The sequence below is a fragment of the Dunckerocampus dactyliophorus genome, chromosome 1 (genome assembly GCF_027744805.1).
Source record: "Dunckerocampus dactyliophorus isolate RoL2022-P2 chromosome 1, RoL_Ddac_1.1, whole genome shotgun sequence".
Lineage (NCBI taxonomy): Eukaryota > Metazoa > Chordata > Actinopteri > Syngnathiformes > Syngnathidae > Dunckerocampus > Dunckerocampus dactyliophorus.
In genome coordinates this window covers 1,106,897-1,125,074 of record NC_072819.1, presented here as the reverse complement: position 1 = coordinate 1,125,074, position 18,178 = coordinate 1,106,897, and the positions used below count along the sequence as shown (strand labels likewise).

The 18,178-nt window shown below is 46.7% G+C and overlaps 1 protein-coding gene across 7 annotated transcripts in view; it reads right to left on the bottom strand.

Moving 5' to 3' along the window:
• Window positions 1-18,178, bottom strand: part of LOC129167830 (nck-associated protein 5-like) — a 99,632-nt gene that overhangs the window by 56,141 nt on the left and 25,313 nt on the right. For 6 of the 7 annotated variants that reach the window (XR_008566849.1, XM_054769322.1, XM_054777531.1 and 3 more), the window contains exon 3: window positions 1,408-1,471. Coding sequence is in view for 6 of the 7 variants with exons in the window: in XM_054769322.1 (XP_054625297.1) it covers window positions 1,408-1,471 (64 nt within the window). In the remaining variant the exon portion in view is untranslated. Of the gene's footprint in view, window positions 1-1,407; window positions 1,472-14,489; window positions 14,807-18,178 lie in introns of those variants that run through there. The other variant, XM_054752417.1, reaches the window with a different exon arrangement.

Here is an 18,178-nt window from a genome sequence, read left to right as displayed (position 1 = left end):
CTTGTTTTAAAATTCCAGCAGCACCAACAACAAATCCTTGCAATCCTCCCAAATGATCCGTTAACAGAAGTGCTGTAGTTGGTTGTTGCGTTTCTCAACAGGAGCACCAAAGAAAACACACACCGCACCATAAACGCTGCACAAACCTGCATGATGCCCCACTAGAGGTGCAAACATCCCTGCAGAGACGTGCCAGCCACTCGGCCACTTTCCTCTTCAATCTGTACTGGCTTAATCTCGTCCGCTTTTCAAAGAGAGCTGGGCGTTGGGGGAAGTGTGGAAGTGGGCATCTGCACAAGTCACTGCTGGTTCCCACTTTCCACCAACCGCCAGCATTTTGACAAGTTATTATCTCTTCCATGCAGCTTCTTTCCTTTCTCGCCAGGCGCTGTGATGCCTCCAGGAATGCCAGAGAAAGACAGAAAGGGACTCCAACTGGGATAATCCCAATTTCAAATGGAGCTTAGTGATACACACCCACCTCCTCCTGTCTGGCACAGATAACTCATCCCTCGCTCGCCACCACGTACGCACCCAACAACACACACACACACACACACACACACACTCCTCCAAAGACATACTTAGCATGTCATGCAGCCGCTCGAGTGAGAGCTGCTCTGTGTGGAAGTTGCAGAACAGCCAGTGATATGTTTTTCTTGGCGGAGGTCGGTGAGGTTAGTGTTACAAGAGGAGGCGCTGACACAGATATGGCACATAGAATTGCAGTGTGCACGTATAAAGCGTGTAAGCGTATAAAGCACACACACAGTGAGCAAGCAGTGGCCGTGACCGGGCAACAAATTGAGAAAGACAAGTAACCATTTCACAGCATTGCATGTGACTCTAATGGCCGTGCAGCCACATACAAGTTGGACGCGTACGCCTGAGTGGTGTGGCGTGGAAGGACGAGAGTGACTTCATGTGACTCTGCTTTGCATCAGTGCTCAAAGCATCCGAGTGCACGTTCACTGATTCTCATGTACTTGAACCTCCATGGCAGCAACAATATGCTCAAGTGCCTTTGAGGAATACTTTGGGTTTGCGAGCCCGTGCTCTGACCTCCATGACCGAGAGGCGAGGCAAGAAGAAGAAAACAAAATCAAGTTTCCCCTTCAGGGAAAGAATCACACACCCCATCGTGCAACGTGAATCGGAGGCAGGCGGCCGTCAGAGCGATCAGCTGAGCTCCATCGCATCACATGGTTCAGGCTTTCACCTTGTGACCTCCCCGCATGCACGGTGAAGCCTCGCTGAACATTAGGATGCCAGTCTGTCGCCTTTTCTGGAACATTTCATTTCCCTAATGGTCTCCTATATGATGGGTTGATGAGCTTGCATCACGTGACTGACTGTGTGTGTGTGTGTGTGTGTGTGTGTGTGTACGTTCACTCCAGGGTACTTTACCATTGTTCCCTCGCTCTTGCTCCGTGCGACTTCCCTCTGCAGTCGAGCCAAGGCCAGCTTTTCCCTGCAAAAAGACAAGAGAGAAGAAGATCTTTGCTTTTGTTGCTCATCCCTCAAAAATCATCTGTCATGCTTCATGCCGCATGGCTGCAAAGATTGCAGTTCAGTCAAGACCAAAATAGATCAGAGCAAAACAAAACGCAGGGCACCCCTGTACCTCTCACACACAACAAGCATAAATCTTATGCCAATTTGCATCAAGCTTTTGACCCACCTACAAACCAAACCAGAGCCAGCTAGTCCAGTAGGCATACAGTATAGCGAAATGCTAAGGGTGGAGTGACCTAAAAATATTCCCCTGTAATAATGTGGCACTCACACATCACCGAAGAGACAGTCAGAGGCGCTTCGACTGCTTGAACAGGACATTACTGTTTTATTGGGGAAGTCACAACGAGCGGAACACGCAGTGAAATGAACAGGGAAGCAGAACACTACCTACAGTCACGGTGCAAGGGATAAACACACAACAGGTAAGCCACACACGTTTCATATCTTAGAAATGACACATGATTATGTAAATGATATTTTTCTCTGATTTTGCTAAATAGCCAATATAAATGACAGTCATCATCATTTTCAAGTCATCGACCTTCAGAGTACAATGTGAATGTTATTAAACAAACCCCCTGCGGCATGCTTAATAATGTGGAACATCATTTTGAAGTAGTTTTCTTTTAATTGGGCTCACCTGGCAGACTAATGAGATTGATATCAGTCATCCAAAGACTCCCAAGACACGATGCCAGCCATCCATTTCATTGATAAACCAATGATACTAAAATGCTATTGGCTTAATCCTTTGGAACACAGTCTAAAGACAACTGTAAGAACAATGGCATTCAATCCCTTGTGTAAGCATATGGAAGGGGGTGCCATATCAAATCTCGCATAGGGTTCCACTTTGGGAAGGGACCACTCTGCTGTGTACACTGTGTAGTGAGTTGACAATGCAGTGCTGTCCCAAATCAATGACTGTTGTTGCGCACTTAATGACGACACACTGAAGATCGCAGTCTGTACCCACTTCTTTTCTCCTCTTTAATGGGAAATTGCAACCACTGCACGGAGCATTATCGTCGGCTTTTTTTCCCTCACTCCTCGATTGTACAATAATTTAAAATGTATTAATCTCAGTGATCAAAAGTCCAAGCGTAAGTAAGTGCGCCAATTGAGACACAACCAGAGACCTCTCTCCAAGGGAAAACATGCGCATCAGACACAAAATAACTCCAGACTAATATCTGCCCTTGCCCGCTGTGACATCACGTCACTGTTTTCCAGCTGCTTGCTCACCTTCCTGGGGAGAAACACCTGGTGATTAAGAACCAGTCGAGGGGCTTGCGGCTGATGGACGAATGGGCCGTCTGGACTGAAACAACAGTATTCCCTCCAATGGAACCAGACTTATTCCAGCAACAACCAGCATTGTAAATCAAAACAAGCAGTGAGAGGAGTGAACCAGCAGGAGAAAGGGTCATTTTATAATCCGTCAATTCACTTGAGTGGGGCTGGGTCTAGTTTACATGTTTACTTAAGCACATCCATCCATCCATCCATCCTCCACTGCTTATGCGAGGTGGTGTCTTGGGGGCCACAGCCTAAGCAGGGAAGCCCAGACTTCCCTCTACCCGGCCACTTAGTCCAGCTCCTCCCAGCAGGCGTTCCCAGGCCAGTTGAGAGACATAGTCTCTCCAATGTTTACTGGGTCTTCCCTGAGGCCTCCCACCGGTCGGATGTGCCCTGAACACCTCCTCATCCTGAGCAGATGCCTGAGCCACCTCATCTGGCTCTTCTTTCTCCCGGATGACAGGAAGGGCCCAGCCACCCTACGGAGAAAACTAATTTTGGCTGCTTGTATCCGCAATCTGTTCCACAAGCTCATGACCGTAGGTGAGGGTAGGTTGAATGACCGATAAATTGAGAGCTTTGCTTTTGAGCTCAGCTCCCTCTTCACCACAACGAGCCGATGCAGAGTCCACATCACTGCAGACGCCGCACCAATTTGCTTGTCAGTCTCGCGCTCCATCCTTCCCTCACTAGTGAACAAGACTTCGAGGTACTTCAACTCCTCCACTTGGGTCAGGGTCTCATCCCTGACCCAGGCGAGAACCATGGGCTCCGACTTGGGGGGTAGAATCTTCCATTTCCCGCATAAAAACGAGAACAGAGTTCAGAGAAGTCATTTAGGTTTCTGTTAATAAAATACAGTTCAAATGGTACATTTCAGACATTGCTGAGAATGGTGATTAATCATGATTAATCTTTTTTCTTTTTTAACGGGTTAATCTGATTAAAAGCTGTAATCACTTGACAGTCCTAATTTGATTTATAAATTTCTAAAACTATAAACAACAATGGCCAGTTGGGAGACATAATCCCTCCAGAGTGTCCTGGGTCTTCCCCGAGGCCTCCCACCGGTCGGACTTGCCCTGAACACCTCCCCAGGGAGGCGTCCAGAAGGCATCCTGACCAGATGCCCCAGCCACCTCATCTGGCTCCTCTCAATGCGGAGGAGCAGCGCTTCTACTCCGAGCTTCTCCCGGATGACAGAGCTTCTCACCTTATGTCTAAGGCAGGGCCCAGCCACCCTACGGAGAAAACTCATTTGGGCCGCTTGTACCCGCCATCTTGTCCTTACAGTCACTACCCAAAGCTCATGACCATAGGTTTTGTTTTGTGGAAAATATACATACATTTAGTGAAAAGGGAACTATTTGGAAGGCACTGGAACCACACAATTCTGTTAGCTTTCTGTAAGTTTGTTTTCTCTTTTGTACTCTTGCATGACCAAATAGCTCATATTCCAACACTGTAGACGTGGTCTGTGTGGTATTTCCACAAAGATAAACATGAATACACATCATGACTGCATTCAGTTTGTTACCCTTCCCTTTCAAATTCATTTAACATGGGTGGGCGACTTCGTCATCTCCATCATCATCATTTGTAAGCCCAACTGCATGCTGAGGCATGATCAGTCACGGTGTGGGCCGTCAATCACAGCATGAGTGCAGACATGTTGGACTTTGAACTGCATTGTGGGTTTGCTGTCATCACCACTGGCTGTTAATGAGAGAGAAAGCCACATGCTTGTGGTGGTTTAATCTTTCCCCCGTGCAGAAAGAGGCTACCAGATTAATCATTCGATGACGATTTGAGCATTTTGTGCATTTTTTCTTCATTCCTGCAGGTTGTAGAGGCGACACATAAATAGTTTTCCACTATTGTGACACCAAGTGAAAGTAGAAGTGTACACAGGGATGCACGAATGTTTGCATGTCGGGTGGCGCATGCATTTATGTATTAGTGCCAGTGCCCCTGCTGGGTTGAGAGCTCCGATGCGCACGCAATCCTGTGGCCCACATGGAGGGGCTGCCTTCATATTGGCCCGGGTTCAGGCTTGGTCATTCCCATCCGTAATCAGCCATTGGCTGCTTTATGTAACAGACAGATCTGATCCAAAATTCCTCTCACATCCTCCCTTGTGGCCCAGTGAGCCTACCCAGGCTGTCTGGGCAGCGGACGTGCAAATATGGCATCCTGTTATACGCAACACAAGCTCGTCAGCATCGAGATGTGAAACGCTCTCAAACACATCTGTTTCAAGTGTCTGAGGGACGGGGTTCACACATGTGTGACCGCTCAGCTGGTCCGAATGCATCAGGCTGGCCCAATCCGTCAGTGAGATACCCCATTCAGGATGGACCCTCACCAACAGCTGGAGACCTCCTGTCTCCTGAAACAAACAGGGCTGTGAGACTGGCGGGACGGGCCTGATGAGCCTTACCTCACCGCGGCAGACCATCAATTATTGACAAGCTGAAATGTGAAGCTGGTGCACAGAAACAACCTCCTCGCGCTGTAAGTACCACGTTTTGCAGCATTTGGTGTCCTTTGAGTGTCTTTTTAAGGCACGTGGAAGGCAAGCTTTGTGGCGAGAAGGTGCCTTTTCATTCCATGTCTCCGACAAATCAAACACAGACTGCAGTATCTCTAACGCCACCCTGATGACATGACTACCGGTAATGGATGCAATCAAGACGAATCCCAGACGGACGACGTGTCCTCGTTTAACCTGAGAAAATGATCACAGAGCCCTAACAGTGTTTAGATCCTCACTGTGCACACCCTGATTGCATCAAAGAAATACGCAGACCTCTCCCAACATGTCAAGCAGCGCAAATCAGACACGCGCAATTCTCAAAGACGCTTCTTGAGCTGCAAAGAATGTGCGCCGTCTATGCCCCAAAATGTTTTCTTACGCTGACGGCGGGACCCAACCTCAATTGTTGACACATTCCTGCTCAGACAGAATGGAAGGCACTCCTGCCCCTGGAGCTGGATGCCAAAGCGTAGTCTGAAGTCATTTTACAAATGTTGGACTTTTAACAGTAGATGAAGTATACATCACAGTTTGAAGCGGCTAACCAGCTAACCGTTTGTCATGGAAGTCTAATGATTTTAGGGAGTTATTAATAATATGGGTTTGTCTATATGTGCCCTTCCATTGGCTGGCGACCAGTCCAGGGTGTACCCCGCCTCTCGCCTGATGCCAGCTGGGATAGGCTCCAGCATACCGCGACCCTAGTGAGGATAAGCGGCATAGCAAATGGATGGATGGATTAATAATATGGGCCGCCACGGCCGGCTACTACCTGGCTAGCGAGAAGCTTCACCACACACTCGCCATCGCAATGCCTCAGACCACCACCAAAAAGCTAACGCTACATACTGGAGCTGCTGCTACTGCTCCTGCTGTTTTTGAGTTTGGAAATGTTAAAGCTAGGCGCTAGCTTTTCCTTTTTCAACATAAGCAAGTTTGGGCTGTTCCGTATTTACTTTGCCAACCAAACGTCTCAGTGAGTGTTGACTGTTATTAGTATTTGCCCGCTACCACTTTCAAAATAATCCTGCATACTGGCTCGTTCATGTTGATGGGCTCACCTTGCTCATTATGAATATTCCCACTCGGGGGCTGTGGCAACTGGCTTTACAAGCATCTTTTTCCCTCCTGACTTCTACTACGTTGCCTTGTATTGCTCCTCACGAAGTTCCACTCTTTGACTGACAGGAGGTCTCACTCTGTTTGCCGTTGTTTATGAAGTGTTTAGGGGTACAACCAATGCACAGAGTGAACACTGGAGGCGAGAGACGAGGAAAACAGACACACGCACATGGCAATATATGGAGGCTGGCAAATTCCTTTTCATTTATCGTGTGATTGATTTATTTGTTTTTTATCGTGAGACAGTTTTTTTCTAAATGAGAAATCTTGTCACGTTTTAATCTCGCTTTTTTTCCCATCAAAAATAATGTGAATCCAATTAATCCGTTCCACACATCTAAAAATATTAATACGAAATGTATTTTATAAAGAACAATTATTGTTTCACATGCAGAAAACAAGGCAAAATCATTATAAATGGCCAATGTATGAAACTTATTGGTCAATAGTGTTTCATAGCTTCTTGATGAAATTGCTGGCAATCGCAACTTTCATCGCTGCCATGGTGGATTATTTTGCGGCCGTACTCAATAACAAAAAATGCATGGCCAGTGATTCAGCAACGCATAGAGTGCTTTGTTCGGGCACTAGATTTTGCAGAACAATCCAGTACCGGGCAAAGTGACTCGTTTGTTAAATGCAATACTGTACGAAAACCGAGGCTAGCTAAAATGTTTGATGAAAAGCGAATCATACGAAAACCGAGCTTTGACTGTGTAGCCAAAGCCTCCCGTTACCGGGGCACTTCCGAGGGTTTTAATGTCTAAATGTAGCATGAGACACTAAAGTGGATCGCAGCAATGAGATGTCAAAAATGCTTCAGGATGTTATTGAGAAATGTTTCTGTGACGCACAGCTCCTCCACAAGCACAAGGTAATTATCTTGTGTTTGTTTCATCTTTTGCGATGATCATTATCTCATCTCTGTCAAACACTTTGACTCCAGTTCTGAAGAGGTTGCGTCCAGGCGGCTATTCGAGCTTGACAAGCCTTGGCTCCTGTTGGCAAGAGCCACATAAAAACTGCATATGCAGAATCAATGGTATGTTTTTTGTATTAACATGATTTGTTAGCTTTGCCTGGCTTGACACTTGACAGGAAGCTGGATGCAGAACAAGCAAAGAAGTCTCAGCACCAGCTTACTGTCTATGGAGAAATCCCTTCAGGAACGAGCCCAAATGTTGCTGATTTGGACTCAACGTGATCCAATGCAAGGCAGCCTTTAAAAGCCCATTACAATGCTCGCTGTGCGCACTGTAATTCACACTTTCCGTGCATTGTTTTGCATGACTGCCTGTCCTGCCTCCACGCAACTGGGCAACAGGGACTCGTATTTACGACTGGAAAGTTCTGCTGACTAATGGAGACCGTGCAGCGGCTATAGGATGTTTTACGCTGGCTGTCAACACATCGTTTTCTGAGCGCCAAGCAAACAGTAGCCCTTTACAGTGGCGGACAAACGGCCGCACGTGTAAGCAGGCATACTTGAGCCAAGGGTTTGCTGTCTAACGGCGCTCTTTCAGCGGGGAGACTCTCCATAGCAGCCTCGTGTTGGCCCTCTGGCATCCCGGCAATGAAGTCATCGGAGGGCTGTTAGCCACAGTAATTCACTCTCGGCAAAGACAGAAAGCAAACAGCCAAAAAGTTTCAACAGAGGAGAAGAGCTGTTTGGGGAAAAAAAACATAAAAAAAGAGCGTCAACGTGAGCTTCTCCAGCTGTGCCGACACCTCCAGCAGTTGGAAGCCGGCCTGCATGTTCCTGCGACTATTACTTGCTGATTTATAGGCCAGATAGTTGGGAGCTCAAGTTTGTTGACATTCCCTGCCCCACTGCAGCCTCATATTCGACCCCTCCTTTTTCAGCAACTCCCATAAAAGTGTCGTTGTGACGAGCATAGAAATGCGGAACCATCAGCTCGGATGTTTTGCGGCTGAGATCCCACAACTTGGAGATACATGTGACCGTGAAAGTGTCTCTGCGGGGCGCCTGAGCGCAGTAAACAAGGACAGACGCCGCATTATCTTGCGAGCAGGAATGCGGGACGACCGTACCACCGACAAAGCATCCACTTTAGAAGCTAAAACACTCCAAAGTGTGCCCCTGTGAGCTATCAGGTTTGTGTGAGCCCCCATGTTTGGAAAGTAGGTTGTTTCCATGCACACCTTAGTGCACTCACATGGAGCCCGTCCAGGCATTCTGAGCACAAAAAGCCTCATGGTGGAGACAAACGTGTCTCCAGGCAAGTGTCCCTGCCTGCAACAGCCCATTGATTGGGAGCAAATAAAAGCCCTTTATTGGTGATAAATTGTGTTGCGTAATTGAACCAGTGGGGCTTTGTGGGCGCATTAAACAGCAAGCAAATCTCCCAGATTTTGCATGAAGCACCAGCGGAAGATATCGGGGGGGATGAATGTGGACCCCTGGAGGAGTTTGGCGAGCTCCTGAGATGAGCCAAACACATCCATGCTGTGCAGAGGCAGTGAGAATCACATGGGAAAGTTGCCTGGAAGGAGAACTCTTCCCCCAAGTCACCCCTCGTTTGTCAAAGAAGGGGGAACACCTCCATGCCGAGGCCTCCTCGGCGGCCCATTAAACGGGGGGAACATTCCTCAGTAATTCACTTTGACTGAGCCCAAAACGCTAGACGAGGGTCAGCGAATACAGAGTGCCGCGGGCAGGCGGGGGGCAAGTGTGTGTGTAAGGGCGTGGGGGTTAGGAAGTAAAACAGGGCGGAGAGGAGGACAGGCAAAGAAAAGGAAATAGAAAAGGGATCCTCATGTTTTATGGAGGATGAGTGACACTCCTTTCATAGCTTGGCTGGCCCTGCCACTTCAATATCAAAACCATGCAGTACGTCACTTGCCTCTGCCTTGGAGACATACTGTATGTCTGTAAGTAATGTGCAACTATCATCGTGTGATACCAGTGATGTGATACTGTATGTCTGTAAGTAATGTGCAACTATCATCGTGTGATACCAGTGATGTGATACTGTATGTCTGTAAGTAATGTGCAACTATCATCGTGTGATACCAGTGATGTGATACTGTATGTCTGTAAGTAATGTGCAACCATCATCGTGTGATACCAGTGATGTGATACTGTATGTCTGTAAGTAATGTGCAACCATCATCGTGTGATACCAGTGATGTGATACTGTATGTCTGTAAGTAATGTGCAACTATCATCGTGTGATACCAGTGATGTGATACTGTATGTCTGTAAGTAATGTGCAACTATCATCGTGTGATACCAGTGATGTGATACTGTATGTCTGTAAGTAATGTGCAACTATCATCGTGTGATACCAGTGATGTGATACTGTATGTCTGTAAGTAATGTGCAACTATCATCGTGTGATACCAGTGATGTGATACTGTATGTCTGTAAGTAATGTGCAACTATCATCGTGTGATACCAGTGATGTGATACTGTATGTCTGTAAGTAATGTGCAACCATCATCGTGTGATACCAGTGATGTGATACTGTATGTCTGTAAGTAATGTGCAACCATCATCGTGTGATACCAGTGATGTGATACTGTATGTCTGTAAGTAATGTGCAACTATCATCGTGTGATACCAGTGATGTGATACTGTATGTCTGTAAGTAATGTGCAACTATCATCGTGTGATACCAGTGATGTGATACTGTATGTCTGTAAGTAATGTGCAACCATCATCGTGTGATACCAGTGATGTGATACTGTATGTCTGTAAGTAATGTGCAACCATCATCGTGTGATACCAGTGATGTGAAACTATCATCGTGTGATACCAGTGATGTGATAATGTATGTCTGTAAGTAATGTGCAACTATCATCGTGTGATACCAGTGATGTGATACTGTATGTCTGTAAGTAATGTGCAAGCATCATCGTGTGATACTAGTGATGTGATAATGTATGTCTGTAAGTAACTTGCAAGCATCCTCATGTGATACCAGTGATGTGATACTGTAAGTCTGTAAGTAATGTGCAACCATAATCGTGTGATACCAGTGATGTGATACTATATGTCTGTAAGTAATGTGCAAGCATCATCGTGTGATACCAGTGATGTGATACTGTATGTCTGTAAGTAATGTGCAACTATCATCGTGTGATACCAGTGATGTGATACTGTATGTCCGTAAGTAATGTGCAACCATCATCGTGTGATACCAGTGATGTGATACTGTATGTCTGTAAGTAATGTGCACCCATAATCGTGTGATACTTGTGCGGATTGAGAAATGTGGTATTTTAGACCACAGTGTCGTTTAATTAGGACACCATTTCCGTCTGGCTTGGAGATTGCAGCTGCTGCGTCAGCCGCTGACTAACTAAATACACACGTATGATTTTTCAGTCTAGTTTCGTTTATTTGTGAACACCAAAATGACGTTTTGGTGTTAAAATACGGCGGTTTGATACATTTCTCCAGGTGTCATGTCTTCGAGAAAGGTACGAATGCATTACTTCTGGCTTTGTGCTCTTCTACTGTGAATTTAATGTTATAAAAAAAACGAAAAAAAAAAGCTTGCTCGTAGCTCAATTATAAATACCGTTAAATGAGACTTTTGTGTTTTTCTCCTCTTCAAGAGACATTTTTCGACTGATGCGCCGGAAAATACCATACTCTCATCAAGTTTGGAACTCTGAGTCATTATTTCCCAATTCACATGCAAGCGAAAGAAATGTTTGTCGCATGAGCACGTGGAGAGAATTACAGTTTTAAATCGACATAATCAAATCCCTCCACTTGCCAATCCGCTTATTCATGAATCCCCAGGTGGCTTTCCCAGGGGGGCAGTGTAGCACCACATCTGGCTCGGTGGCGTGTCTGCATTATGCCCAGCAGCAGCTTTAAGGAAAACTGCAGTTTTGGGGGGAAACTTGCCCATCATCCACCGTCCTTATGCGAGACATTACCACACGTCTTTCTCTTCTGTGCAATCTAGAGATATAACACGGGATAAAAAGATGTAGCTAAGAATGCACATCATGGGAAACACCTGTTGTAACTACTAAGCCTTGTGAGTAAAACTCCAAAAAGCAGCAACAACACCTCATTTACATACAAAGTGACGCGCATGTTAACCAAGCTACAGCCACATTGTTATTATTATTATTAACATTGTTACGCTGAAAAACTACAATACTGGCTTACACTTTGCCACTCCACATCAGCTAGCTACTAGACGGCTAGCGACTAGCTTCACCACACACACGCTCACAATGCCTCGGGCCTCGAGCCAAAAAGGTAACGCTGCATATTGGAGCTGCCGCCACTGCTGCTGTGTTTTTGTTTTTCAGGCGAGGTGTAGCGTTCCTTGATGCACCCAGGAAGGAGGTTCCGCTAATGCTTATTAAAATAGGGCAAAATATTGCAAGTAAAGTGTTCATTGTGGTTCACCTTCCATGGACTCGCGGTTTTGTGGGGTTTTTTTGGTGAAATTTCTGTGCTTTTTTTTTTGTTTTTTTACAGCGAATGAACGCGCACTGTGTTCCTGCATCCTGGTTGGCTAAAGGAGAACCCACCCATTGTCTTCTGCATCTTGATTGGCTGTAGACCACTGTCAATCAATCTCCTTCATGTTTCCTGTTGTCTGATCGCTAACAACTAGCTTGCAGTGTCGACGAAACGCTCTGCACCCAGCAGGCAGAGGAAGATGCTAACCATTGCACACAAAGCTGCACTTGTGGACATGCCGAAGGAAGGTAGAAGTCACGCGGCTGTAGGGCGCCATTAAGGAGTCAATGAATCTTCAGTTGGAGGAGGACGACGAGGAAAACAGGCGACAGCAACAGTACGTTTAACAAGGATACAAAAACGCTTCCGGCGCCAGGACGAAGAGTCACGGTTCCAGGAGTGAAATACGTGTGAGTCACTTCATCACTTTTTTGTGTCCAACCCAGTAGGTTGATCACTAAAATTCAAAGAAATTTCGAATTTTGAGAGAGTGTTTAAGCAAGAAAGAAATGTGGAAAATGAGAAAAGTATTTTAATAGCCGCCCGTCTAGGCGGCACAAGTGGATCCCATTACGGGCAGTAATGAGCTGTCTCTTTTTATCTGTTTTTATATCTTTAGAATGCTCAGACAAGAGAATGACGCATATTCATGTCTAACACAAGGATTGTGGATGGAGGTCAAAATCCCCCCTCCCCACAAAAGTGCACTTTTCCTTTAAAGGGACAAATGGAAACTGCACTTCGTGTGTGACTGCAGTTCCAACTTCCTCTGGTCCAACGGGGAAATACCTTTTCCTCTTCATGCTCGCCATTCAGAAGCAATGACTTCATGGAACAAGTTTTTTTTTTTTTTTTTTTTTTTGCTGGACAGCACATATTCCCATGACAAAAAAATGTAAAGACGTTTTGTTCTGGCGTCATGTCAAAACTAACAATAGTGACACCTCCCCCACTCTCCCATGCTCTCCCTATCATCTCCTCGTGTGGTTCTGTTTTCACAGATAACAAGATCGTCTAAAAATGTGCAGTCAGAGTTCATAATCTTTTCAGATTTAAAGGGACTGTACGCAACTGTTTGCTTTCAAACAGCAAAAAAATGTAAGAACAACACCGCCGGCTAGCCAATGCTAACAATAGTGTTTTTTTCCCACAATTACAAATTGAACTGCAGAAAAATTGTCTTAAATTTTGTCGGAAATTTACACACACGCGCAAAAGCAGACCCAGAGAGGCCATCAGCAATTTACATTCATGTTGTTATGGTAGGCCAGGGGTGGGCAAATGTTTTGAGGTTAAAAAATGTGTCTGAGGGGCTGTCTGTGTGTTGGCGGTCATCAAACAGCACAACATACTTGCTCACGGTCCAACGCAACACATCCACAGCAAGTTCACGCATTACATAAGTCAACTACTACTACCACGTGGGCGATAAACAACAACTAAGCACTAAACATAACATGTAACTTAAACTGTGTCCGCAAGGCATGCTGGGTAATCCTGTGACAACAATGGTGTGAACAATAAATGATAAAACACTGGATATCAGAAGTGTGTTTACTTCCCTGACGACCTCCTCAGCATATTTTGCAATCAAGCAAGAATGCGACAAACACAGCAAAAGGCTGGGAGAAAGTACCACAAGCTACCCAGCATGCCTTGCGGCGGGAACACGCGGGTGTAATTTTGGCACAGGTATTGTGTGCAGACGCTTGGTGCAGTAGGCGGGGTAGGTTGTGCGTACCGTGTGTGTAGACCGTGATGTCTGGCTATTTCCCGTGCCACAGTAGCCCTGCAAGTCATGTTGCCGGCTACGGCTTCCATGGTAAAGGTTTCAAAAAAGGAACGGATGTGGCCCGCGGACCGCAGTTTTCCCACCCCGTGATAGGCCATGCATTCAATGGTAGCTAACCTTAGTAGCTAAACTTTGTCAAATTGCTATCATTAGCTTCCGAGTGCGCATGGCATAGTTTACGTGCTCAAAGCAAGAAAGGCGAGGTATGATGCTAGCTGCTTACTGTCCCTTCAGGAACCACACGCACGTCTAGGTTCTTTAAATGTGGCAGACCACCTCAGTGACTTACAGCTTGTGGGGTCCAAAATTAGACGCGGGTGATGCTAACTGAGAAGACACATCATCAGAATCCATATTCACATTGTCACAGTCCGGTCATTCCACTGTGGGATTAGTGGGCCAGCAAGAAAATCTTAATCTACTTGAGAGAGCGCGTGACGGGACGAAGGGGGAGGCGGTCAAAATTCCTGCACATATAAATCCCCCTGCAATGCCGGATTCTAAATGACAGCTATCCATTTCCTTCTGCTATCAGTCGCGATCTACATGGTTCGTGCCACATGCTGTTGCCACGAGCAACAGGACACGCAATTCCCCCTCAAGTGACCCCCCGCCCCCCGTCTGGTTTGTCCGGCCGGTTTGCTGTAAATCCCAGATCATCTCCTGCACATGTATGAAACCCCTTCAAACAATGACCTAATCACGTGCAAATATTCATTCAGTGGAAAGCGGACCACCACCATGGCAGCAGGGAAACTGGGTCTTACCCTGGCGGAGATGCAGCATCCTGGTGGATTCAGAGGACACTCATGGTAATCCCGTTCTTCAGCTGATCCCCACAGATGATAAAGTTTACATCCACAAGCAGTCACAGCTCCTGCGCCTCCCAACCAAACTGAGCCCCCTTTTAACAGTCAGTATCTCCACTCTCTCCGGTCCGTCCTCAGTCTGCCGACACGCATTAACCCTCCTCCTGGTTGCGCTTCCCTCTCCTCTCCCCTACATGCGCTCTGCCTCTCTGCTGTGGTCTCTTTCACAACAACGCTGAGAGCTGTGTGCCTTCCCCCTGCCCGCCCCGCCCCCGGGCTTTATCTCGCCTCAGTAGTATATCTCAGCTCTGACTCTCCCTCAGACCTCGTCTCTCCTCCAAGCAGGACGCTGAGCAGTTCAGTGTTCAGTGCTGCATTTCTGAAGGTAGAGGCGAGGAGGCGGGGTTTTCGGAGGCAGTGATTGCAATGCTACAGGCTTGACCACAGTGCACGTTCCTGCATGTGATGCTGGAAGAAACTGCATTTTGAGTGGGAAGGGTAGGAATGTTTAAAGCCAGCAACCGCCCATGAGAACGGGGCATCCTCAAGGTGAAGTAAAGCCGACTTAGGGGCTGAAACAGCAGGGAAGGAAAGGAAGACAGTGGGAAAAGAGAGGCGACACACACGGGTCTGCCCGGGCTTAGCTCCGGCCCATCTGCCGCAATCACAATCAGTCTCAGCTGAATGGCTGAGACAAACTACAGCCTCCACCGCGCCTGCAAGCAAGAAGAACAGAGAGAGATGGGACACTGGGGGAGGAAGAGGATGAGGAAGGGGGGTGGAGGGGGAGGTAACCTCTTTTGTCTGCCTCCCAGTGGGACCAGTGCAAAAGGAGGCGGGTACGGGATGGGGGCAGAGGGGGAATTAAAAGGGTCTCGTTGACAGAAGCGGACAGTTAAAGAGAGGAAAGAAAGGGTCGGGTCTGACTTGGAGTCAGGGCCATCGCTGCCACTCAGCCCCACATTCACTGTCGCTAACGTGCCGAAAGAACAATGACACCGACCATGTGAGGAAATTAGCCTGCCACAGAAAGGAGAAGTGTGGAAGTGTGGAAGGAGACGGGGGGGGGGAAGTCCAGAGAAGGTGGATGAAGAACTAGGAATGAGGCTTACAATGTTTGGACCCGGATGGCTCATTTGTCATCATAAAAATCAGAAAGATTCATGATGGCTGCAGATGAAGCGTCACGCAGAGATAATCACGTTGGGCGGAAGCTCAGCTGTTTCGCAGGCAAATCGAGAGCAATTGGATTCCCGGAGCAGGTGGCTTTGACCCGTTTGGGTAAAAAAGACAAACGGCCGACTGAGTCAACGCTAGTACGTACATAATCAAAAAATATCGAAGGGATGTCCCATCCTAATTAGATCAACAGCAAGCTGCCATTGACGTGCCCTCTGGCCCCTCGATTTAGGAAACACGATGTGGTGGTTTAGTTTCATTTTCTAAAGTTTTACCCACGTGACAGGAGTCCCTGCAGCCATATGTGTGCACGAGTGCTTGTTAGAGTGTGCGAAATGGTGCCGAGTGATCTGCTGAGCTCATTAAGGCGCCGCTTGCTACTCTGCTAGGGGTGTCGGTGACAGATTCCACTGTTTGGAAACACTTGGCCGCCCATACAGCCAGCCTGGCTCCACCGGTGTCGCTCGCACACACGCATGCACGCACGTAGACACACACTGAGGCTGGGATAGCATTCCGCCATGAGGTTGTGGGTGAAAGGAAGGAGACAGGACTGTGGTGGGACAGTCGCTGGAGGGTCGGCAGATCGATAGGGGTTTGTAATGAGGTGCTGGGTGGTCTGAGGGAAGGGTTGTTGGAGTGCAAGTGCAGCAGAGCGAAGCCTTGTTCAAGAGATGCTGATCATCTGGACATGAAGAATTGAAAAAAAGCTATCATGTGTATGTTGTCTTGATGTGTTAAACCTTGGTCCACCACTGGGTATGCTTTTGTTCGGTTTCCCCGCCTAATCAGTAGTAAAGGGTGCCTGATGACCTCGCTCCCACTTTTCAGCATACTTTTGTTGGGGTACTGATAGTGCAGGACTTCCAAGGCTGAGCAAGACTTACTGATTGTTTGACAGTAAATTAGAAAACAAAAGGCACTGTTTAAAAATACCTTAAGTCACGGCACAGAGAGGAATTTACGCCCTTTGGTGGTTGGGATAATGTCACCTTACACCCCTACACCGTGTTGCAGTCATAGTATACACCTTATGGCTGCTGTGATGTCACACGCCATTATGCCATACATAACTGATGCAGCCTTTACACACACCTCGGATCAGGATTTACCATTTCCAACCAAACTTGATCACTTGGAGAAACACAATTTTATTGGACGGTGAACCTTCACAACACAAATTGACTTGAGGGATAACACTTGCTAAAACACTGCCACTGATTCTTCCTGTTAAGTTTGAAAACAAGACCAGCTAAGGCTTGCAGGGCTACAAGCGTGTAGGGGTCGTCCAGACAAAGAAAATGCATACAGTGGTGTGAAAAGGTGGTTGTACCCTTCCTCATGTCCTTTTGTTTGCATGTTTGTCCCACTTAAATGTTTCAGATCATCAAACAAATGTAAATATTAGTCAATGACAACACAACTCAACACAAAATGCACTTTTTCAATGAAACGTTATTATTAAAGGAGTAAAGAAATCCAAACTACATGGCCCTGTGTGGAAAAAGTGATGAACCCCCCCCCACACACTTTTTAAATATAATTTAAGTAGATGAATTGAGATCTATCAGTGTGGAAAAGGTTATAAAGCCATTTCTAAAGCTTTGGGACTCCAGCCTACCACAGTGAGAGCCATTATCCACAAACGGCCAAAACATGGAACAGTGATGAACCTCCCCAGGAGTGGCCGGCCAACCAAAAATGACCCCAAGAGCGCACACACGACTCTTCCGAGAGGTCACAAAAGACCCCACAACAACATCTACTGTAAAGAACTGCAGGCCTCACGTGCCTCAGTTAAGGTCAGTGTTCATGACTCCACCATAAGAAAGACGCTGGGCAAAAACAGCCTGCATGGCAGACTTCCAAGACCAAAACCACTGCTGAACAAAAACAACATTAAGGCTCATCTCAATTTTGCCAGAAAACAACTTGATGATCACCAAGACCTTTGGGAAAATACCCAAAAGTTGAACTTTTTGGAAGGTGTGTGTCCCATTACATCTGGCGTAACTTTCATAAAAAGAACATCATAGCAACAGTAAAATACGGTGGTGGTAGTGTGATGGTCTTCAGGACATGGAAGACTTGCTGTGATAAATGGAAGCATGAGAATGTCCGGCCATCTGTTGGTGACCTCAAGCTGAAAGCAACTTGGGTTCTGCAGCAGGACAATGATCCAAAACACACCAGCAAGTCCACCTCTGAATGGATGAAGACTTTGGAGTGGTCTAGTCCAAGTCCTGACCTGAATCCTATTGAGATGCTGTGGCATGACCTTCAAAAGGCGCTTTTTTTGGTAGCGTTTTATTCATGAGTCAGTCACTGATGGGCGGGTGACACAGGAGACTTCTGGTTGTGGTTGTCATTTTGTTAGCAAGTTAAGGCGATAGGACATTTGTGATAAAAACACATTAAGAACACAGTTGGACTCATGCAGTGTATTAATAACACCACAAGACACGCGC